At 47.1% G+C, this 24,119-nt stretch overlaps 1 protein-coding gene across 9 annotated transcripts in view; it reads right to left on the bottom strand.

Moving 5' to 3' along the window:
* Positions 1 to 18,842, bottom strand: part of LOC140421308 (uncharacterized) — an 834,768-nt gene extending 815,926 nt beyond the window's left edge. For all 9 annotated transcript variants that reach the window (XM_072505936.1, XM_072505941.1, XM_072505940.1 and 6 more), the window contains exons 1-2: positions 18,706 to 18,842; positions 18,510 to 18,584 (exon numbers count right to left, since the gene is read on the bottom strand). In XM_072505936.1, the coding sequence (XP_072362037.1) occupies positions 18,510 to 18,584; positions 18,706 to 18,802 (172 nt within the window). In that variant the 5' untranslated portion in view covers positions 18,803 to 18,842. The remainder of the gene's footprint in view (positions 1 to 18,509; positions 18,585 to 18,705) is intronic.
* Between the last annotated feature and the right edge of the window lie 5,277 nt (positions 18,843 to 24,119).

Genomic DNA, 24,119 nt, shown 5'->3' with positions numbered 1-24,119 from the left:
TAGGTCATAGAAGGCAGAGAGTAGCAATGGAAGGGTGCTTTTCTGATTGGAGGGCTGTGACTAGTGGTGTTCCACAGGGATCAGTGCTGGGACCTTTGCTGTTTGTAGTATATATAAATGATTTGGAGGAAAATGTAACTGGTCTGATTAGTAAGTTTGCAGACGACACAAAGGTTGGTGGAATTGCGGATAGCGATGAGGACGATGAGGGGATACAGCAGGATTTAGATCGTTTGGAGACTTGGGCGGAGAGATGGCAGATGGAGTTTAATCCGGACAAATGTGAGGTAATGCATTTTGGAAGGTTTAATACAGGGAGGGAATATACAGTGAATGGTAGAACCCTCAGGAATATTGACAGCCAGCTGCTGGCGGAGTGGAAAAAGCTGCAAATGGACTTTAACCTGCTATCCACTAGGAAAGCAGTGTACCAACTCCGCCAGACACGGGAGACCTTCTACGAACACGGAAACAAGGCTGGCTGCCTATTGGCTCACCAGCTGAGAGAGCAGGCAGCCACGAGGGAAATAGCGCAGGTAAAGGATAGCAGAGGCAGACTGGTGACAGAACCAAAGGAGGTCAATCGGGCATTCGAGACCTTCTACCGGAGACTGTACGCCTCCAAGCCCCCCAACGGAAGCGCGGGGATGGAACAGTTCCTAGACAGACTGGAACTACCAGTTGTGGGGGAAGACAGACGGGGGGAACTGGAAGCACCAATAGATCTGGGAGAAATCATGGAGAGCATCAGCTCCATGCAGGCGGGGAAGGCACCGGGACCCAGCGGGATCCCGGCAGACTTCTACAAAACATTCGCACCAGTCCTGGCCCCACATCTAAGGGACATGTTCGCGGACTCACTGGCAAGGGACACCCTGCCGCCCCCCCCCCCCCCCCCCCCCGCCGCCCCCCCCCCCCCCCCCCCCCCCCCCCCACTCGCGCAGGCCACAATTTCACTGATACCCAAAAAAGATAAAGACCTGACGCAGTGTGGATCACACAGACCCATTTCACTGCTGAACGTGGATGTGAAAATACTTGCAAAAGGTCCTGGTCAAAAGGCTGGCGGGCTGTGTACCAGAGGTGGTCGCAGAGGACCAAACCGGCTTTGTCAAGGGTAGGCAGCTCACAGCGAACATCAGGCGGCTGCTGAACGTAATAATGACCTCCGCAGGGGAGAGAAGACCAGAGGTGATCGTCTCCCTGGACGCAGAAAAGGCCTTCGACAGAGTCGAATGGAAATACCTCCTCGAGGTACTGGAACGGTTTGGGCGAGGAGCGGGGTTCACCGCCTGGGTGAGGCTCCTGTACAACGCTCCCAAAGCGAGCGTCTGAACTAACACCACCAGCTCTGAATACTTCCAGCTGCAGAGAGGAACAAGACAGGGCTGCCCCCTGTCCCCACTCTTGTTCGCGCTAGCGATCAAACCCCTGGCGATAGCCCTGCGGGACTCGAAAAGCTGGAAGGGAATCCGGAGAGGAGACAGAGAGCAGAGTCTCACTCTATGCAGATGAACTGCTCCTCTCTGTCTCGAAGCCAAAGGAGGGACTGAAGGCAATACTGCAAATGCTGAAAGAGTTTGGAACCTTCTCGGGCTACAAACTTAACCTGGGCAAAAGCGAGGCATTCCCTGTGAACCCAAACGGGGGAGGGAGAGAGCTGGAGGTGCTACCGTTCAAAACAGCCCAGAACAGATACCGCCACCTGGGGAATCCAGATAGCCAGAGACTGGACACAGATCCACAAGTGGGACCTGACCACCTGGTGGAGGAAGTAAGAGGAGACCGTCAAAGGTGGGGCTCACTCCCACTCTCCCTGGCGGGGAGAGTGCAGACGATCAAGACGAACGTACTGCCAAGGTTCCTCTTCCTGTTTAGATCCATTCCGATCTTCATCCCCAAGGCCTTTTTCCAAAACGTAGACAGTCCAATCATGGCGTTTGTGTGGGAGGGGTAAGAACCCGAGAATTCCCAAACAGACACTGCAAAGAAGGAAAATCAAAGGGGGCTTGGCCTTACCAAACCTACAATACTACCACTGGGCAGCAACAGCAGAAAGAGTGAGGGATTGGGTCCAAGAACCCGACAAAGATTGGGTACAAATGGAGGAGGCATCCTGTAAAGGAACGACCCTCCGGGCCCTGGCCACAGCAGCACTCCCATCCCCCTCAACAAGATACACAACAAGCCCAGTGGTAGCGGCCACGCTGAGAACGTGGACCCAGCTCAGACAACACTTCGGGATAACCAATATGTCCCCCATGGCCCCCATATGTGGCCATCACAGATTCCCCCCAGCCATGCTAGATACCACCTTCAAAAGATGGAGGTGGGATGGGGGCACATTGACGGTCGAGGACATCTACGCAGGGCACAGACTGGCGACACTAGACGAACTGACGAGGAAGTGGAGGCTAGCAAAAGGACAGGAAATGAGACACCTCCAAATAAAACACTTCCTCCGCAAAGAGACAGTGGGATGCCCTGGGGGCCCAGAAACCACACTACTAGAGGACCTGATAGGCACAAGCAACGAGAAGGGGGGGCTATGTGGGAAAATATATGGATAGCAACTGGACAGAGCCCGGACCCCCCTGGACGAGACCAGACAAAAATGGGAGGACGAACTGGGGACAGAGGTAGGATGGGGACTCTGGAGCGAAGCAGTGAGCAGCGTGAACTCCACCTCCTCCTGCACAAGGCTAAGCCTAATGCAGCTCAAAGTGGTGCGCAGAGCGCACCTGACCAGAACCCGAATGAGCAGGTTCTTCCCGGAGGTGGAGGACAAATGTGAGCGGTGCCAGAGGGGCCTGGCCAACCACACCCACATAAGAACATAAGAACATAAGAACTAGCAGCAGGAGTAGGCCACCTGGCCCCTCGAGCCTGCTCCGCCATTCAATGAGATCATGGCTGATCTTTTGTGGACTCAGCTCCACTTTCCGGCCCGAACACCATAACCCTTAATCCCTTTATTCTTCAAAAAACTATCTATCTTTATCTTAAAAACATTTAATGAAGGAGCCTCTACTGCTTCACTGGGCAAGGAATTCCATAGATTCACAACCCTTTGGGTGAAGAAGTTCCTCCTAAACTCAGTCCTAAATCTACTTCCCCTTATTTTGAGGCTATGCCCCCTAGTTCTGCTTTCACCCGCCAGTGGAAACAACCTGCCCGCATCTATCCTATCGATTCCCTTCATAATCTTATATGTTTCTATAAGATCCCCCCTCATCCTTCTAAATTCCAACGAGTACAGTCCCAGTCTACTCAACCTCTCCTCGTAATCCAACCCCTTCAGCTCTGGGATTAACCTAGTGAATCTCCTCTGCACACCCTCCAGTGCCAGTACGTCCTTTCTCAAGTAAGGAGACCAAAACTGAACACAATACTCCAGGTGTGGTCTCACTAACACCTTATACAATTGCAGCATAACCTCCCTAGTCTTAAACTCCATCCCTCTAGCAATGAAGGACAAAATTCCATTTGCCTTCTTAATCACCTGTTGCACCTGAAAACCAACTTTCTGCGACTCATGCACGAGCACACCCAGGTCTCTCTGCACAGCAGCATGTTTTAATATTTTATCATTTAAATAATAATCCCTTTTGCTGTTATTCTTACCAAAATGGATAACCTCACATTTGTCAACATTGTATTCCATCTGCCAGACCCTAGCCCATTCACTTAGCCTGTCCAAATCCCTCTGCAGACTTCCAGTATCCTCTGCACTTTTTGCTTTACCACTTATCTTAGTGTCGTCTGCAAACTTGGACACATTGCCCTTGGTCCCCAACTCCAAATCATCTATGTAAATTGTGAACAGTTGTGGGCCCAACACTGATCCCTGAGGGACACCACTAGCTACTGATTGCCAACTAGAGAAACACCCATTAATCCCCACTCTTTGCTTTCTATTAATTAACCAATCCTCTATCCATGCTCCTACTTTCCCCTTAATGCCATGCATCTTTATCTTATGCAGCAACCTTTTGTGTGGCACCTTGTCAATAGCTTTCTGGAAATGCAGATATACCACATCCATTGGCTCCCCGTTATCTACCGCACTGGTAATGTCCTCAAAACACAAAAACACATGTTTCGGGCTTGCCCCAAACTTGCTGGGTTCTGGGCAGCCTTCTCAGTGGGAGTGAGGATGAAGCCATGCCCAACAGTGGCAATCTTCGGGGTATTGGAGCAGCCAGAGTTACACATGGGGAAGGGGGCCAACGCCCTCGCTTTCGCTTCCCTAATCGCACGCCGGAGAATCCTGCTCGGCTGGCGATCGGCAGCACCACCCACAGCTGCAGACTGGCTCGCTGACCTCTCGGAATTTCTCCACCTGGAGAAGATTAAGTACGCCACCCGAGGGTCAGAGGAAGGCTTCCTGGATACTTGGGGGGCAATCTGTCGGCCTGTTCCAAAATCTGTTCGAGGCCAGCAACGGGGAGTAACCGAATGAGAATTTTTTAAAAACACCAAGATAGATGAGGTACCAAAAGACTGCGCAGCCCGGGGTGGCGGGGCAGAAGGAAGGTGGGAAAACCACGAGAGATGAGGGGAGGAGCCCCCTCTTTTCTTCCCCATTCTATCCGTAAAATAAGAGAAAATCACAGCCGAAGCCCGGAGTTTAATCCGGACAAATGTGAGGTAATGCATTTTAGAGGGTCTAATGCAGGTAGTGAATGGTAGAAGACTCAAAAGTATTGACAGTCAGAGAGATATAGGTGCACAGGTCCACAGGTCGCTGAAAGGGGCAACACAGGTGGAGAAGGTAGTCAAGAAGGCATATGGCATGCTTGCCTTCATTGGCCGGGGCATTGAGTATAAGAATTGGCAAGTCATGTTGCAGCTGTATCGAACCTTAGTTAGGCCACACTTGGAGTTAGTGTTCAATTCTGGTCGCCACACTACCAGAAGGATGTGGAGGCTTTAGAGAGGGTGCAGAAGAGATTTACCAGGATGTTGCCTGGTATGGAGGGCATTAGCTGTGAGGAGAGGTTGAATAAACTCGGTTTGTTCTCACTAGAACGATGGAGGTTGAGGGGCGACCTGATAGAGGTCTACAAAATTATGAGGGGCATAGACAGAGTGGACAGTCAGAGGCTTTACCCCAGGGTAGAGGGGTCAATTACTCGGGGGCATAAGTTTAAGGTGCGAGGGGCAAGGTTTAGAGGAGATGTACGATGTAATTTTTTTACACAGAGGGTAGTGGGTGCCTGGAACTCGCTGTCGGAGGAGGTGGTGGAAGCAGGGACGATAGTGACGTTTACGGGGCATCTTGACAAATACATGAATAGGATGGGAATAGAGGGATACGGACCCAGGAAGTGTGAAGACGGGCAGCATGGTCGGCGCAGGTTTGGAGGGCCGAAGGGCCTGTTCCTGTTCTTTGTTCTTTGTTCTAACTGCCCTCCAAAATGGGCTCGCAAACCACTCAGCTCAAGGGCGACGGACGGACAACTTCCCAGGGACACCCAAGTCCTGCCCAGAGCATTAGCTAGATTACCAGCCCAATGATATTCCCACCCTGTCACTGTGTCCCCTCGAATTTTCGGAATGCATCAGACTCGGCTTCAGAATGCACTCCCATTATCCCCAGCAATACACCAACGTTAGTCAGAGCTGTCAGCAGGGTGGGGAGAAGCTGCTTGCTGAAGTGGGAACCTGGAGAAGAGAGTAAGGAGGTGCAAAGTGATTGAAACAAAGGGGCAACAGTCGGTGAGTCAGTAAATACATTTGCATAATTAATTAGATCTCAGTGGATTAAATGCATCAAATAGATGATACCAACGTTAAAGGGATCCCATTTGCAATAAATAAAAATCCGGCAGACATAAATAAGAGACAATTTGAGGAGACACAAAAACAAAGACGTTAATGAACAAAACGATCAATTACAAATTCAAATTGGGAAGCATTAACAAATCCCGAATAAATCTATTATATGTAATGTCAATTTGCTGCTAGCAAATAAACAAGTGCAATAAGTAGCAGCAAATAAGTACGTTGACAGGAACAACAGGCTGTGCGTCGGGACTATGCTGTTTGTGACAGTCCCACAGAACTACATCTGCAGAAAATATTTTTGCCTCGAGGCATTTCAGTTCAAATTCACTCCCTTAGATAGACGATTTGGAGTTGGGGATCAAGTGCAATGTGGCAAAGTTTGCAGACGACACTAAGATGAGTGGTAAAGCAAAAAGTGCAGAGGAAACTGGAAGTCTGCAGAAGGATTTTGATAGGTTAGGTGAATGGGCTAGGGTCTGGCAGATGGAATTCAATGTTGCCAAGTGTGAGGCTATCCATTTTGGGAGGAATAACAGCAGAATGGATTATTATTTAAACGGTAAGATGTTAAAACATGCTGCTGTGCAGAGGGACCTGGGTGTGCTGGTGCACGAGTCGCAAAAAGTTGGTGTGCAGGTGCAACAGGTGATTAAGAAGGCTAATCGAGTTTTGTCTTTCATTGCTAGAGGGATGGAGTTCAAGACTAGGGAGGTTATGCTGCAATTGTATAAGGTGTTGGTGAGGCCACATCTGGAGTATTGTGTTCAGTTTTGGTCTCCTTACCTGAGAAAGGACATATTGGCACTGGAGGGAGTGCAGAGGAGATTCACTAGGTTGATCCCAGAGTTGAGGGGATTAGATTATGACGAGAGGTTGAGTAGACTGGGACTGTACTCATTGGAGTTTAGAAGGATGCGGGGGGATCTTATTGAAACATATAAAATTATGAAGGGAATAGATAGGATAGATGCGGGCAGGTTGTTTCCACTGGTCGGGGAAAGCAGAACTGGGGGGCATAGCCTCAAAATAAGGGGAAGTAGATTTAGGACCGAGTTTAGGAGGAACTTCTTCACCCAAAGGGTTGTGAATCTCTGGAATTCCTTGCCCAGTGAAGCAGTTGAGGCTCCTTCTTTAAACGTTTTTAAGAAAAAGATAGATACCTTTCTAAAGAATAAAGGGATTCGGGGATATGGTGTACGGGCCGGAGAGTGGAGCTGAGTCCACAAAGATCAGCCATGATCTCATTGAATGGTGGAGCAGGCTCGAGGGGCCAGATGGCCTACTCCTGTTCCTAGTTCTTATGTTCTTATGTACATGGAGGGGGAGAGCAGAACAGAAATGCAGTAGCTCTTGTTATTCGATAATCAGTGCGGGTCAACCTGGCATCACAATTGAGAGGCCTGGAGGGTGTGATGGCAGGTTGGATCCAGGCTGTGGGATATCTCAATGCACTGGGAAGGAATTTGGAAAGAACGTTGTAAGATCTGGCTGACACTGACCACGATGAGACCGATGAAACAAGGAACACAGGTGGAGAAGGTAGTCAAGAAGGCATACGGCATGCTTGCCTTCATTGGCCGGGGCATTGAGTATAAGAATTGGCAAGTCATGTTGCAGCTGTATAGAACCTTAGTTAGGCCACACTTGGAGTATAGTGTTCAATTCTGGTCGCCACACTACCAGAAGGATGTGGAGGCTTTAGAGAGGGTGCAGAAGAGATTTACCAGAATGTTGCCTGGTATGGAGGGCATAAGCTATGAGGAGCGATTGAATAAACTCGGTTTGTTCTCACTGGAACGAAGGAGGTTGAGGGGCGACCTGATAGAGGTATACAAAATTATGAGGGGCATAGACAGAGTGGATAGTCAGAGGCTTTTTCCCAGGGTAGAGGGGTCAATTACTAGGGGGCATAGGTTTAAGGTGAGAGGGGCAAAGTTTAGAGTAGATGTACGAGGCAAGTTTTTTACGCAGAGGGTAGTGGGTGCCTGGAACTCACTACCGGAGGAGGTAGTGGAAGCAGGGACGATAGGGATATTTAAGGGGCATCTTGACAAATATATGAATAGGATGGGGATAGAAGGATACGGACCCAGGAAGTGTAGAAGATTGTAGTTTAGTCGGGCAGTATGGTCGGCACGGGCTTGGAGGGCCGAAGGGCCTGTTCCAGTGCTGTACATTTCTTTGTTCTTTGTTCTTTGAAATAAATGGGAGGAGTTTCTGCTGAGAAAAATAACAGGAGTCAGGAGCTGAATTAACAGGTGAGGACTTGAGCACGGTAGCACAGTGGTTAGCATTGTTGTTTCACAGCTCCAGGGTCGCAGGTTCGATCCCCGGCTTGGGCCACTGTCTGTGTGGAGTCTGCACGTTCTCCCCGTGGCTGCTTGGGTTTCCTCCGGTTGCTCTGGTTTCCTCCCACAGTCCAAAGATGTGCAGGTTAGGTGGATTGGCCATGCTAAATTGCTTAGTGTCCAAAAAGGTTAGTTGGGGTTACTGGGTTACAGGGATAGGGTGGGGGTCTGGGCTTTAGTAGGGTGCTCTTTCCAAGGGCTGGTGCGACCAAACAATCTGCGTGAAACCCTCACCGATTCCGGGGCCAGTGAGGGGCTAGCAGCAGCGCCGGGTGAAACTCCCGATTCCAGCGCCGAAACAGCCGGAGAATGGCCATGTCGCTGGCCACGCATGCACATGGCTCATGACCTACAGCAATCGCAGCGTACAATGTGGCGCCGCCACGCTGGGTTTCCGCATGACTGAGACCACACGTGTCCCGCGCCGTCAGGCACTTGGCCCACGAGTGGCTCTGCTGCACAGAAGGGAGAGGAAAACGAGCGGTAGGGCTTTAGTACTGTATCTTTTCACCCCTTCTGTACTGTATGCTTTCTGTGGTTCTAGAGTGCTAAAAGCTTGGTCAAGGAGCTGAGATGTTTGGAGTGTCTTAAAGAGGGAGAGAGACAGACCAAGACAGGGTGGAGGTTTACAGAGGGACTTCCAGAGCTTAGAGCCCAGGCAGCTAAGGGCTCACCCAAAATTAGGGATGCTCAAAAGGCGACAATTTGAAGATTTGGGGGCTGGAGGTGATTACAGAGGAAGGGAGCGACCGGATGAAAATTCTAAAATGATGATGCTCAACCAATGTAGTTCAGTGAGCACGGGGGAATGGCTGAAATGGTTTTGATGCAAATTAAGACATGGATGGCAGAGTTTTGGGTGGTCTCAAGTTTATTGAACATGGGAGAACAGAAGAAATAGGAAGAGGGTTAGACCATACAAGCTCTGAAGCCACTTCTGCCATTCCATACCCCATTTCACTTGATCCCCTTAGAAACCACAAATCCGCCTCACCCAGCCTGAAACACACTCGGTGACTGAACGTCCACAACTCTCTGGGGTAGAGGAATCCAAAGATTCACAATCCGCTAGGTGATGACATTTCTCCGCACCTCCATGCTAAATGGGTGTGCTCTTGTCCTGAAACCGTGCCTCCATGTTTGAGATTCCCCCGCCAGGGTGAAATAATCTCTCGCCCGTTCAGAATCTGGAGTCCCGAGGAGCAGTTACATTAACTCTGAGAGAGAAAAATTGACTCCGTTTTCTCTCCCTGCACAGATGCCGCCAGACCTGCTGAGTTTTTCCAGAACTTGCCGCTTTCATTTCAGATTTCCAGCATCCTTAGTATTTTGCTTTTATCCCCTTTGAAAACTTCAATGTTTCAACTCGATCCTGAGAGGTTGGCCACGGACCGAGGTAAGGGGAGATTGTGGAGGTTCTGACCACAATATTTCAACCCTCCTTCGATATCAGTTTGGTGTCAGACCTCTGGAGGATTACAAAGGTTCCATCCTTGAACAGAAAAAAGGGACAGGAACAAACCCAGCAACTATCGGCCAGTTAGCACAACTTGATCGCGGGGAATACAGTGACATTGTATTAAAGAAAGGGCAGCACGGTGGCACAGTGGTTAGCACTGCTGCCTCAACAGCGCCAGGGACCCGGGTTCGATTCCGGCCTCGGATCACTGTCTGTGTGGAGTTTGCACATTCTTCCTGTGACCACGTGGGTTTCCTCTGGGTGCTCCGGTTTCCTCCCACAGTCCAAAGATGTGCGGGTTAGGTGGATTGGCCATTCTAAAATTGCCCTTGGTGTCCAAAAAGTTTGGATGGGGTTACGGGGATAAAGTGGAGCTGTGGGTTTGAGTGGGGTGCTCTTTCCAAGAGCCGGTTCAGATTCGATGGGCCAAATGGCCTCCTTTTGCACTGTAAATTCTATGATCCTATGATTCTAAGAATTGTCGGTGCTAAATTGCCCCTAGGTGGAGTTATGGGGATAGTGTGGGGGAGTTAGCCAAGGTAGGGGGCTCTTTCGGAGGGTTGGTGAGGGTTCAATGGGCCGAATGGCCTCCTTCTGCACTGCAGGGATTCTATGAACACATCACTATCATCAATAAGAAGACAAAAACATTTTGAATGAGAATGCTTCAAGTCATTCACCGAGAACGAATCAGAGTGTATCAGCATTGTATCCAAGAATGTGTGTGTTGCCCCCACAATCCACTGAGGTTTCGCATGAGTATGTTCAATGTTATCCTCAGAATGCATCAGCGTTATATTGAATTAACATCAATGTTATCGTTGGAGTTCCACAGGGTGATAATGAATAACACAGCAGCATCATTGTGAAGAACGTAGTTATGCCAACCACATGCATGGGTCAACAGAAAACTCTGCTGCATTACCATTATAAACAAGACGTTATTCTGAAGAATGCAATGCTGTCGACATAAATGAGTCAGTGTTATCCATGGCGGTGCTTCAGAATTAACAGGCACCAAGCATATCCTCCCCACCAATACAACACCCACAACACGACATCAGTGTTCTCCACAATGTATCTGCTGAGAACACATTGATATTATCTCGAAGACTTTAAATAAGTTTATCTGTAAGAATGCATCAGTACTGGCATTACCATTATCCGAATACCGCATCATATATATGCCCAAAAGCACACCAATATTACCGAAAAACAGCATCATTGTTTCTCTCAAAATGTATCAGCTTTGTCCCCAAACTTCCATCAGCTTTATTTCATGAAATGCATCGTTTTCTCAAGGAATGCATCACCGTTCATCTCAGGGATTAACGAATGAAATCTTTGGAATCACAGATTGTGTCAAGGTCATTTCCAAGAAAGTACCGGTGTTATTCCTAAGAATGCATCACTATCCCTCAGTATTCATCAGAGTTTCCAAGATTGCATCAATACTATGCCTCAACGCTATCGGCGGAAATTCAATATTCTCCACAAAAACTTTATCCCTAAGAATGCAGAGACTACAGGGGGCCAGCAGGGACCTGGAGCCACCCACGCCGCTCCAGCTGCCGATCCCGGCGACAGATGGGCGCCGTGGGTCTGCGCAGTGGGACCAGCGCGATTGCGCGCACGCGCGGTGGCTCCCTTCTCCGCGCCGGCCCCGATGCAACATAGGAAGGGCTGCAGGGGCCGGAGCGGAACAAAAGAGGCCCCCAGCCCCAGAGGCCGGCCCGCCGATTGGTAGGCCCCGATCACGGGTCAGGCCACAGCGGAGGCCCCCCCCTTCCGGGATGGAACCCCCCCCCACCACCAACCATTCTGCCCCCGGATGCATGCACGCCGAGATCCCGCCGGGTAAGACCACACGTCGACAGCATCGGCGGGACTCGGATTATTTGCGCGGCCGCTTGGCCCATTCCGGCCTGAAAATCGCCGGCGCGGCCCCCGACCGGCGCCACGCCGACCGGACCGGCGCCAATGGCACCGATTCTCCGGAGAGCGGACAATTGGCGAGCCGCCGTCAGGGCGGCGCCGCGCGATTCGCACCTGTCCTGAAGATTCTCCGGCCCGGCCTGGGCTGAGAGAATACAAAGAACAAAGAACAAAGAAAAGTACAGCACAGGAACAGGCCCTTTGGCCCTCCAAGCCCGTGCCGACCATGCTGCCCGACTAAACTACAATCCTGCCCTTTATCCCGGAAAATGCATCTACGTTGTCCTGAATAATGCACCAATGTCATCTTTGGAATGGATCTGCATTTCCAGCAAGAATAAATCAGCAAAACACCCAGGAATGTGTTAGATACCCACAAGAATACAGCATTATCTGCAGCATGCAACAAGGTTATTTTCAGAATTCCTTACCAATAATCCACATCCTACACTCATATTATTCTCAAGACCACGGGTGCGATTTAACAAAAAAAAAATAGAGTCCTGTTTTGGGCGCGAATAGTGAGGTGTTTCTCGGAGCCTCGAACGCCAAGAAAGACCCCGCTTTCAAACGGGACTTTTGGGGGCTTCTGTGAGGAACTCCCCACTTTTTTACCTTTGTTTAATTTTTAAATGTCATCCCGATCTCTTGAGACTCCATTCTGGATCACACACCCCCACAAACGCCCCAACTACCGATTAGGGTGTCCTCGTACCCCCCTCACAATGGCAGGACGCCCCCGGGCCCGATCCCCAGCATATGCAACCTTGCACCTGGGCATCGCCAGCCTGGCAGTGCCACCTGGGCACGCTGGCAGTGCCTCTCCCACCCTGGCAGTGCCAACATGCATCCCTGGAGTACAGTGGTTAGCACTGATGCTTCACAGCCCCACAAACCCGGGTTTGATTGCCGGCCCGGGTCACTGTCTGTGCGGAGTCTGCATGTTCTCCCCGTGTGTGCGTGGGTTTCCTCCGGGTGCTCCAGTTTCCACCCACGGTTCAAAGATGTGCAGGTTAGGTGGATTGGCCACGCTAAATAGTGTCCAAAAAGGTTAGCTGGGGTTTTAGGGATAGGGCGAGGGTTTCTTCCGGGTGCTCCGGTTTCCTCCCACAAGTCACGAAAGACATGCTTGTTAGGTGAATTGGACATTCTGAATTCTCCCTCAGTGTACCCGAACAGGCGGCGGAATGTGGCGACTAGGGGATTTTCACAGTAACTTCATTGCAGTGTTAATGTAAGCCTACTTGTGACACTAATAAAGATTATTATTATTACCAAGCTGCCAGTGTTATCTAACAATCATAATCGCTTATTGTCAAAAGTAGGCTTCAATGGAGTTACTGTGAAAAGCCCCTAGTCGCCACATTCCGGCGCCTGTTCGGGGAGGCTGGTACGGGAATTGAACCTGCTCTGCTGGCCTTATTCTGCATCACAAGCCAGCTGTTTAGCCCACTGTGCTAACAGCTTCACGTCTAGAACTTATGACAGACTTTACCTTTCCAGAATCAGCTTGTCCACCGTCAAAAGAAATGTAGCAAATGAACTCAGCTGACCCCACCAAAATTCTGAGGCTGCATTCCACTATCTCTCGCAAATGGAAGGACGCCAATCTTTATCCTAACAATGCATTTGTTTTCCACTTGAGTCTTCAATGTTCTCAAATGTATTATCAGTATTCCTCAGAAAATTAACCAAACTTGTCCTCAGAATGCATCTGTCATGCCTAAAAATTAATGAATGTTGTTCTCACATGCTCACTAAGAATGCTCTAAAGTTGTTCTCAAGGTTGATTAGCACCATCCCTAAGAATATATCCACATTGTTCCCAAGAGTGTATTTACACAATCTGTAAGAATTCTTCAGCATTATCCTCACAATTTATCAGTGTCGTCTGCAGGAATGAATCAATGTTATTGATTAAAAGAAAAATGTGAGAGATTTTTTAAGATAACAGAGAGGGTTGATGAGGATATGTGGCTGACATGGTGGACTGGGACTCCCAAAACAAGTTAGAAAAAGTGCCACAAAATAGTCAGCAAAGGGAAACATTAAAGGAGAGTGAGAACTTAAATACAAAGTAGGCTGAGTGACAAGAAACAGAGAGTAGCATTGGGGGGTTTGTTTTTCAGACTGGAGAGAGGTTTATCGTGGAGTTCCCTGCGGGGTCATGTTAGGACCCGGTACTGCTTATTCGATATTAATGATTCAGACCAAGGCACAACATCAACATTTCCAGTAACAGAAAACTATGAAGTATTACAAACTACAGGGAGGATGGTGATCGACTTCAAGAGGTGACAGACGGGCTTGGTCGAATGGGTGGACAAGTGGCAGATGAAACGTAATGCAGAACAAGGAACGGGATGATAAACTGAAGGATGCAATTCTAAAGGGGGCTGCAGTAGCAGAGGGAGAAACAAAGAACAAGGAACAAAGAAAAGTACAGCACAGAAACAGGCCCTTCGGCCCTCCAAGCCTGCGCCGACCATGCTGCCCGTCTAAACTAAAATCTTCTACACTTCCGGGGTCCGTATCCCTCTATTCCCATCCTATTCATGTATTTGTCAAGATGCCCCTTAAATGTCACTATCGTCCCTGCTTCCACCACCTCCTCTGGCAGCGAGTTCCAGGCACCCACTACCCTCTGTGTAAAAAAACTTACCTCGTACATCTCCTCTAAACCTTGCCCCTCGCACCTTAAACCTATGCCCCCGAGTAATTGACCCCTCTACCCTGGGGAAAAGCTTCTGACTATCCAATCTGTCTATGCCCCTCATAATTTTGTAGACCTCTATCAGGTCGCCCCTCAACCTCCGTCGTTCCAGTGAGAACAAACCAAGTTTATGCAACCGCTCCTCATAGCTAATGCCCTCCATACCAGGCAACATTCTGGTAAATCACTTCTGCACCCCCTCTAAAGCCTCCACATCCTTCTGGTAGTGTGGCGACCAGAATTGAACACTATACTCCAAGTGTGGCCTAACTAAGGTTCTGTACAGTTGCAACATGACTTGCCGATTTTTATACTCAATGCCCCAGCCAATGAAGGCAAGCATGCCGTATGCCTTCTTAACTACCTTTGCCATCTGTGTTGCCCCTTTCAATGACCTGTGGACCGTACACACCAAGATCTCTCTTTGACTTTCAATACTCTTGAGGGTTCTACCATTCACTGTTTATTCCCTACCTGCATTAGATCTTCCAAAATGCATTACCTCACATTTGTCCAGATTAAACTCCATCTGCCATCTCTCTGCCCAAGTCTCCAAACGGTCTAAATCCTGCTGTATCCTCTGACAGTCCTCATCGCTATCCGCAATTCCACCAACCTTTGTGTCATCCGCAAACTTACTAATCAGACCAGTTACATTTTCCTCCAAATCATTTAGATGTACTATGAACAGCAAAGGTCCCAGCACTGATCCCTGTGGGACACCATTGGTCACAGCCCTCCAATCAGAAAAGCATCCTTCCATTGCTACTCTCTGCCTTCTATGACCTAGCCAGTTCTGTATCCATCTTGCTAGCTCACGTCTGATCCCGTGTGACTTCACCTTTTCTACCAGTCTGCCATGAGGGACCTTGTCAAAGGCCTTACTGAAGTCCATATAGACAACATCCACTGCCCTACCTGCATCAATCATCTTAGTGACCTCCTCGAAAAACTCTATCAAGTTAGTGAGACACGACCTCCCCTTCACAAAATCATGCTGCCTCTCGCTAATACATCCATTTGCTTCCAAATGGGAGTAGATCCTGTCTCGAAGAATTCTCTCCAGTAATTTCCCTACCACTGACATAAGGCTCACCGGCCTGTAGTTCCCTGGATTATCCTTGCTACCCTTCTTAAACAAAGGAAGAGCATTGGCTATTCTGGTGTCATTTGTGCACAAACCACTGAATAAGGCAGGACAGGTTGAGAAAGCAGAATCCTGGGCTTTATAAATAAAGGCAGAGAGTACAAATGCAAGATAGTCGCAGCCAAGCTTCAAATATACTGGCTCAGTGTCACCTGGAGTATTGCCTCCAATTCTGGGCACTATTCTTTAAGGAGGACATGACGGTGTCAGATAGGGTGCAGAAACTCCGATAATGAGAGACTTCAGTCATGTGGATAGGATTGGAAAAGCTGGGGCTGTTCTCACTACAGGGGAGAAGGTTGACAGGAGATGTGAGAAAGGCATTCAAAATCAAAGTCTGGTTGGAGTAGATGGAGAGAAACTGCTCCCTTTGGTGCAAGAGTCGAGAACAAGAGGGCACTGAATAGAGAAAAGCATCAGAGGCGACATGAGGAAAAGTTCTTTTAGGCTGTGATTGGTTAGGGTTTCTAATGCACTGCCTGGGAATGTAGTGGTGGCGGAGTCAATCAGTGCTTTAAAAAGGGAATTGGTTCATGATCTGAAGGGGAAACAATTTGCCGGGTTATGTTGAAAAGGAGCGGCGGTGGGACTAGCTGAGTTGCACTGGCAGAAGGGCCAGCACAGACGCAGTGGGCCAAATGGCCTCCATCTGTGCTGTAGGAATTCGGAGTATCACCGCCCCTGCCTCGCTCTGCTCCTATGGCTCAGTGGGCAGTGTACCTGCCTGCAATCCTGAAACTCCAGCCTGTGGACTTGTAGGCCACAGAAAGAGCATTAATGACACAGGCAGACAAGCTGATAATCGATTTGCTAATCTGTCCAACATGCCCATGGCATCAAGAGTTGGAGATATTCCTGGCCAACCATGCTTGACAAGAGAGTGGTTCCCCTCAAAATACACAAATTGTCTTTCGAACCCAGCGGTAGATGCCTGCATATAGATGGATCTCTCTCCATTTGAATCCATTTTTTCTCATTTCTCCCTGCCAGTTATACTCTCCTTTCCTGTGCTTCCTTCTATCTATTTGTTCGTCTTTCGCAGAATGTGGGTGTCACAAGATACACATCCCAAAATGCCACTTGAGAAGTGGGTGATGAGCCACCTTTTTGAACCATTGCAGTCCATGCGGCATGGTACACCCACCGCCCTATGGAGGCAAAACTAGGAGATCAAGCATTGGCATTCACCAAAACAGAATATGAGTGATGCAACTTGTTAGACCATAAGACCAGAAGACATAGGAGCAGAATTAGGCCACTTGGTCCATCGAGTCTGCTCCATCATTCAATCAGGCTTATATTTTTCTCATCCCCACTTTCTTGCCTTCTCCCCATAACCCCGATCCCCTTATTGATCAAGAACCTATCTATCTGCTTAAAGACGCTCAGTGATTTGGCCTCCTTCTGCGGCAAAGAGTTCCACAGATTCACCACTCTCTGGCTGAAGAAATTCCTCCTCATCTCAGTTTTAAAGGATCATCCCTTTAGTCTGAAATTGTGTCCTCTGCTTCTAGTTTTTTCTACAAGTGGAAACATCCTCTCCACGTCCACTCTATCCAGACCTCGCAGTATCAAGTAAGTTTCAATAACATTCCCCCTCATCCTTGTGAAAATGAAAATCGTTTATTGTCACAAGTAGGCTTCAAATGAAGTTACTGTGAAAAGCCCCTAGTCGCCACATTCTGGCGCCTGTTCAGGGAGGCTGTTACGGGAATCGCACCGTGCTGCTGGCCTGCCTTGGTCTGCTTTCAAAGCCAGTGATTTAGCCCTGTGCTAAACAGCCCCTGTATACTCCGAGTACAGACCCAATTCCCCAACCATTCCTCATACGACAAGCTCTTCATTCCAGGGATCATTCTTGTGAATCTCCTCTGGACCCATTCCAAGGCCAGCACATCCTTCCTCAGATACGGGGCCAAAACTGCTCACAATACTCCAAATTGGGTCTGACCAGAGCCTTATACAGCCTCAGAAGTACATCCCTGCTCTTGTATTCTAGCCCTCTCGACATGAACGCTAGCATTGCATTTGCCTTCCTAACTGCCAACTGAGCCTGCACGTTTACCTGAAGAGAATCGTGAACAAGGACTCCCAAGTCCCTTTGTCCTTCTGATTTCCTAAGCATTTCTCCATTTAGAAAATAGTTTAAGCCTCCATTCCTCCTTCCAAAGTGCACAACCTCACACTTTTCCATCTGCCACTTCTTTGCCCACTCTCCTCGCCTGTCCAAATCCTTCTTCAGCCATCTTGCTTCTTCTACGCTACCTGTCCCTCTACAAATCTTTGTATCATCTGCTAACTTAACTACAGTGACTTCAGTCCCTTCTTCCAGATCATTAATATATATTAATGTGAAAAGTTGTTCTCCCAGCACAGAGCTTTGAGGCACTCCACTAGTCACCGGCTGCCATTCTGAAAAAGACCCCTTTAGCCTGTCTGCCTTCTGCCAGTCAGCCAATCCTCTATCCATAATGTTGATGACCATTTGTTAACAAAAAGAGGTTTGCCAACACCAATTTTAATATGGATGATATTGCTGCTGAAAGTAACGTCCAAACACAAGACCCTGTCTGTTACCTCATTCAGGAATTAACCCCTTTACTTTCAATAGGTTATTGCCTCTATTAAATTTGCTGACAGAACAATATTATAGACAATGTTTGGCACCCACTAGTTGGCGGAATGGGCCAGACACAATTACAAGCCATGAGAATTTTTTATAGAATTGCTTTCTTGCTGTGGTCACAGAAGGTGAAAAGCTGCCATCCTAGTGTGGCCCATCATTTGGCAACCCAAAGAGCTTTAGCATTTTTTTTTCAAAATGAAGGATGATGAATGAAGGAACATATTTTCGATGTTCTATGTTCTATGAGGTGGGGAGGGGCAGGTGACATGGTAGAGACCGAATTGGTCAGGGATGGTGACCAGGCACCTACCACCCCCATATGCCCCATTTGATATTGATTTTCATTGGTGTAGAATTCAAAGGTGCTTTGCAATTCTGTCCAAGTTGAATATCCAGCCCCCAACGTTCATTTAAAGAGCGATTGTGCAGATTTCAGGGATATTGGGAAGCTTTACTCCTTATTGTGCAATGCCCTTGCTCCAATGCCTTACCACTTGATGGATAATCTTCTTCGATGACAGCGATGGGCGGCTCCTCCACATGATAGACAGGCGGAGATCTGGAACCTGCGGGGGAAGAATGAACATATTACTGTTCCCTTTGCAGAGGTGACTTGCTTCTGGCATCCAGCATTCGCGCGATTATGAGTTGTTGCGTTCAGAAAAGGGAGGGTGCAACATCACTCACTTCTTCGAGCGGAGCCTTGGGCTGCTTGTACATTTGCTCTGAGCTGTACAGATGCGGTGACTAGCAGGAAGCTGAGGAGAAGCGGCCTGGTAACCATGGAGAGTCGCTGCTGTGAAGAGACATGTGCTGCCGCCCGGGCACCGGCCCTTCAGCTGAATGTTGCAACCTGGTCCGCTCACTTGGCAACCGCATTGTGACGTCAGCGCGCTGGAGACACTGCAGCCCCGCCCTCAGCTCGACTCACCTGGGCCAGAACGCAGGTAACAGAGAGACTCCAAAATCTACACTGTATGTGGATAGGTAACAGAGAGACTCCAAAATCTACATTGTATGTGGACAGGTAACAGAGAAAGTCCAGAAACTACACTGACTGTATGTGGATAGGTAACAGAGAGAGTCCGTAACCTACACGGTATATGGACAGGTAACAGAGACAGTCCAAAATCTAAACTGACTGATTGTGGACGGGTAACAGAGAGAGTCCAAAATCTACATTGTATGTGGACAAGTAACAGAGAGCGTCCAAAATCTACACTGACTGTATGTGGACAAGTAACAGAGAGAGTCCAAAATCTACACTGACTGTATGTGGACAGGTAACAGAGAGAGTCCAAAATCTACACTGACTGTATGTGTACAGGTAGAAGAGAGAGTGCAAAATCTACACTGTATGTGGACAGGTAACAGAGAGAGTACAAAATCTACACTCTTTGTGGACAGGTAACAGAGAGTCCAAAATCTACACTGTATGTGGACAGGTAACAGAGAGAGTCCAAAATCTACAGTGTATGTGGACAGGTAACAGAGAGAGTCCAAAATCTACACTCTTTGTGGACAGGTAACAGAGAGAGTCCAAAATCTACAGTGTATGTGGACAGGTAACAGAGAGAGTCCAAAATCTACACTGTATGTGGACAGGTAACAGAGAGAGTCCGAAATCTACACTGACTGTCTGTGTACAGATAAAAGAGGGAGTCCAGAAACTATACTGACTGTGTGTGTACAGGTAACAGAGATAGTCCAGAAAATACCTGCCTGTATGTGGACAGGCAACAGAGAGAGTCCCGAAAATACACTGACTGTATGTTGTTATGGGCCAGGGTTTAGAGAACCCCAGAGTGTATCATGGAGTTCACCTGACCCACGACATTTACTAGATTGTGGTATGGAGAGCACACGGCCCACTCTACAGGTGTGGGACAGCAGAGCTTTACAGTACTTTTAAATTAAAACAATGTTTATTTATGAAACCAGTTAACACTTTATAAACCCACAGTAAACATCTGAACAACTATCAACACCAATAAATCCCCAATGAATACAGTACTCGATAGATAGCCCTTAATAAATTCCCAAACAACATCCGGAAGACAAAAAACCCTTTTTAATACAGAGATCAGGTTTTAATTCACTATTGAGAGCGGTCAGCACTTCGAAATCACCCAAATGATTTGGAGACAGTCTTTTGTTTGCAGAGAGAGATCCCCATGCAGCTCCTGGCTTTGCCTGCAGCTATCCAGCTCTCAAAACAAAACTAACCACACCCTGTAGCAAACAGCCTAAAACAAAAGTAAAGCAGACTGTTAGGGGCGAGGTGTTTTCAAAACCCCAAAATGTATCATGGAGTTCAACCAACCTCTCCCTTTAATGGATTTGTTGCTTTTCCTAGCACACGGCTTGTTCCCTAGGTGTGGGATTACAATTATGGACAAGTGGGTTTTTAAACACAAAACACTGCTTATTCCATGAACTCAACTTAACATCTTAAATAAACATTGGATCTCTTAACACCCCTTTACTTCAAAGATAACTCAGAAAATATTGCAACAATAAATAACTCCTTAAAATCTTCCTTCAAACTTCCAAGAGACGTAACACCTTTAAACAGAATCACATCAGGTTATAGGATATATATATTTTCTGTAGAATGGCAGTGATATATTAGCTTGGGTGACTTCAGCTCCAGCACCTTGCTTTCTTCATGCAGCTCTCTGGAAACCCACAGACACACCCACGCTGCTTTCTCAAACCTGGCTTTCAACTTTTAAACTGCTCTCAGCAAAACCAGCCAGGCACTTTTTAGCTGCTCTCAGCAAAACCAGCCAGGCACTTTCAAACTGCAAAACCAAACCTGCAAAACGGCTGACCTGACCTCAGCCCCACCCACTCTCTGACATCACTGTTTTCTTAAAGGCACATTGCTTAAACATCCATGTCTTAAAAGTACTCTCACATGACACCTCCCTCCAAGAAAAAAAAATAAACCATCAACTTCAAGATGGTTTCATTTTTCACTTTTGCACCATCCACGAAGAAATGCACACAGTAAATATACATTTTCATTTAAAGAAAACAACACACTCAAACAGGTATAATAATATCGTCCATTTTTATTTGTTCTTCCTCCAACCGAAATCCTTCTCGATTGATCACATTTGTGACAAAGCATCGGCTATCACATTTTCCCGTCCTGCCACATGTACTATTTTAAAATGAAATGGCTGTAACAACAAACACCAGTGAAACAGCCTCGCATTGTTATTCCGGAATCGCTCCAAAAACATCAAAGGATTATGATCAGTACATATAATGGTGTCAGGTGGATTGCTGGTCACAGAAATGTGAAAATGTTGCAAAGCCAGCACCAAACTCAAAGTCTCCTTCTCAATCGTCAAATACGTTTTCTGGTGAGAATTCAATTTCTTTGAAAAATAACCAATAGGCCGCTCTAGCCCTTCGTCGTCGTCTTGTAGAAGCACTGCACCTACGCCCACATCGCTCGCATCAACAGCCACTTTGAAGGGTTTGATATCATTTGGGATGGCTAACACAGGAGCAGTGGTTAACACAGCCTTCAGGTAGTCAAATGCCTGTTGACACTCCGCTGCCCATGGAATTTGTTATGCTTCTTGAGCAAGTCCGTCAGTGGAGCGACCACACTGCTAAAATTTGGCACAAATTTCCGGTAAAATCCACTCAGACCAAGAAATCGCATTATTTCCCGTTGTGTCGAGGGTATTGGAAACTCCCCAGTAACTTTTGTTTTCACATTCCGTGGGGCCAGTCGACCCTGTCCGATTGTATGGTCCAGCAAAGTGACTTGGGCTTTTCCAAATTCACTTTTGGCTAGGTTTACCACCAAGCCCACCTCCTGAAGTCGATTGAATAACTCCCTCAGATGTTTTAAATGTTCTTTCCATGTCTGGCTGAAAACTACCAGATCGTCGGTGTGTACCGCACAATTGGGTAATCCTGAAACGACTGTATTAGTTAACCGTTGAAATGTAGCTGGGGCGTTTTTCATACCAAATGGCACAACTTTGAACTGGTGTCTACCATCTGGAGTCACAAAAACTGAAATCTCCTTCGCCCTGTCGGATAAAGGTATTTGCCAGTAACCTTTCAGTAAATCCAATTTGGAAATAAAAGCGGATTGTCCCACTTTCTCAATGCAATCCTCCAAACGTGGGATAGGATAAGAGTCTGTTCTTGTAACAGCATTCACCTTTCGATAGTCCACACACAACCATTGGGTACCATCTGTTTTGGTATCATCACTTTGGGTGAGCTCCATTGGCTGCAACTCACTTCAATTATGCCATTCTTCAGCATACTCTCAATCTCTCTTAACAAGTGCCAATTTTAAAGGATTAAGTCTACATGGATGTTGTTTGATAGGAACAGCATTTCCCACATCTACATCATGTATAACCATTTTAGTACTTCCCAATTTATCTCTACAAACTTGCCCATGTGATATCAATAACTCTTTCTGGTCAGTTCGTTTTTCCTCTGGAAGGTAACTTAACAATTCATCCCAATTGTTAAGAACATCCTCATTTTCCAATTTAATTTGAGGTATGTAAAATTCAGTCATCTGGATTTGGTTTGTCACTTTGAGTTAGAATCATTAAAACCTCCTTTTCCTCTCCTTCCCTTTCAAAGTACCTTTTAAACATATTCACATGACACACTCGGTGAGTCTTCCTTCTATCTGGTGTTTTTACCACATAATTCACCTCACTTAATTTCCTTTCAATCTGATAAGGTCCATAAACCTAGCTTTTAAAGGCTCCCCTACCACTGGTGACAACACTAAAACTTTATCCCCACTGGCAAAATTAGGAACTTTGGATTTCTTGTCCACTACCCGTTTCATCACATTTTGTGCAACTTTCAAATGTTGTTTAGCCATTTCACCTGCTCCATTTAATCGTTCCCTAAAATTTGACACATAATCCAATAGTGTAATTTCCGATTTCTCACCCACCAATTTTTCCTTAATCAATTTAAGTGGTCCTCTTACCTCATGACCAAAAGGTGCATCCCTAATTGCAAACAATACGAATGGGATTCCTTTATCCCAATCCTCTGGATAGTCTAGACAATACGCCCTCAACATTGTCTTTAATGTCTGATGCCACCTTTCTAATGCTCCCTGCGATTCTCGATGGTACGCAGTTGATTTAAATTGTTTTATACCTAAGCTATCCATAACTTCTTTGAATAACTTTGAAGTAAAATTTGTTCCTTGATCCGATTGAATTTCTGTGGATGGTCCATATCTAGTAAAGAATTTAAGTAACTCCTCCACAATCCTTTTAGCTGTAATATTACGTACTGGAATGGCCTCTGGAAACCTAGTAGACACATCCATTACAGTCAAAAGATATTCATTCCCACTTTTTGTTTTAGGAAGCGGCCCTACACAATCAATAAGGACCCTTGTAAAAGGTCCCTCAAAGGCTGGAATGGGTATTAAGGGTGCTAGTTTTATCACTGCTTGAGGTTTCCCTATCACTTGACATGTGTGACATGATTGACAAAATTTAACTACATCTTTATGTAGTCCAGGCCAATAAAAATGTTTCTGGATTTTAGCTTGAGTTTTCCTTATTCCCAAATGACCTCCCACTGGTACCTCATGTGCAACTCGCAACACCTCCTTTCTATACCCTACCGGCAATACTACTTGATGAACTTCTGCCCACTTTTCATCCGCCTGCATATGTACAGGTCTCCCATTTTCTCATCAAGACATCATTTTTACGGTAATAACACTCTGGTATACTCTCAGATTCCTCTTCCGTATATGCTTTCCGACTTATCCGTTTTATTTCTGCATCTTTCTGTTATAACTCCGCCAATTTTCTTGAACTAAAAATATCCACCTTATCCTCCACCTGTTCTTGTTCTTTTTCAACCATCTGATCAAAAATTGTTTCTGTTAATTGCACTTCAACTTCATCTTCATTCTTTGATTTCTCCTCTTGTCTTAACCTGTGACTTTGCGACCTTATTACTACACAATCTGGAAAGATCCCAGGATATTCATCCTTCAACACTTCAGTTGACTGATTTTCCACTGGCTTATCAACCACAGCAGGCATCGAGGACTTCCGGGTGCGGCTATG

Source organism: Scyliorhinus torazame, chromosome 5 (genome assembly GCF_047496885.1).
Source record: "Scyliorhinus torazame isolate Kashiwa2021f chromosome 5, sScyTor2.1, whole genome shotgun sequence".
NCBI classification, from domain to species: domain Eukaryota; kingdom Metazoa; phylum Chordata; class Chondrichthyes; order Carcharhiniformes; family Scyliorhinidae; genus Scyliorhinus; species Scyliorhinus torazame.
The sequence above is the reverse complement of the archived record's forward strand: the minus strand, read 5'-3'. Positions and strand labels throughout refer to the sequence as shown.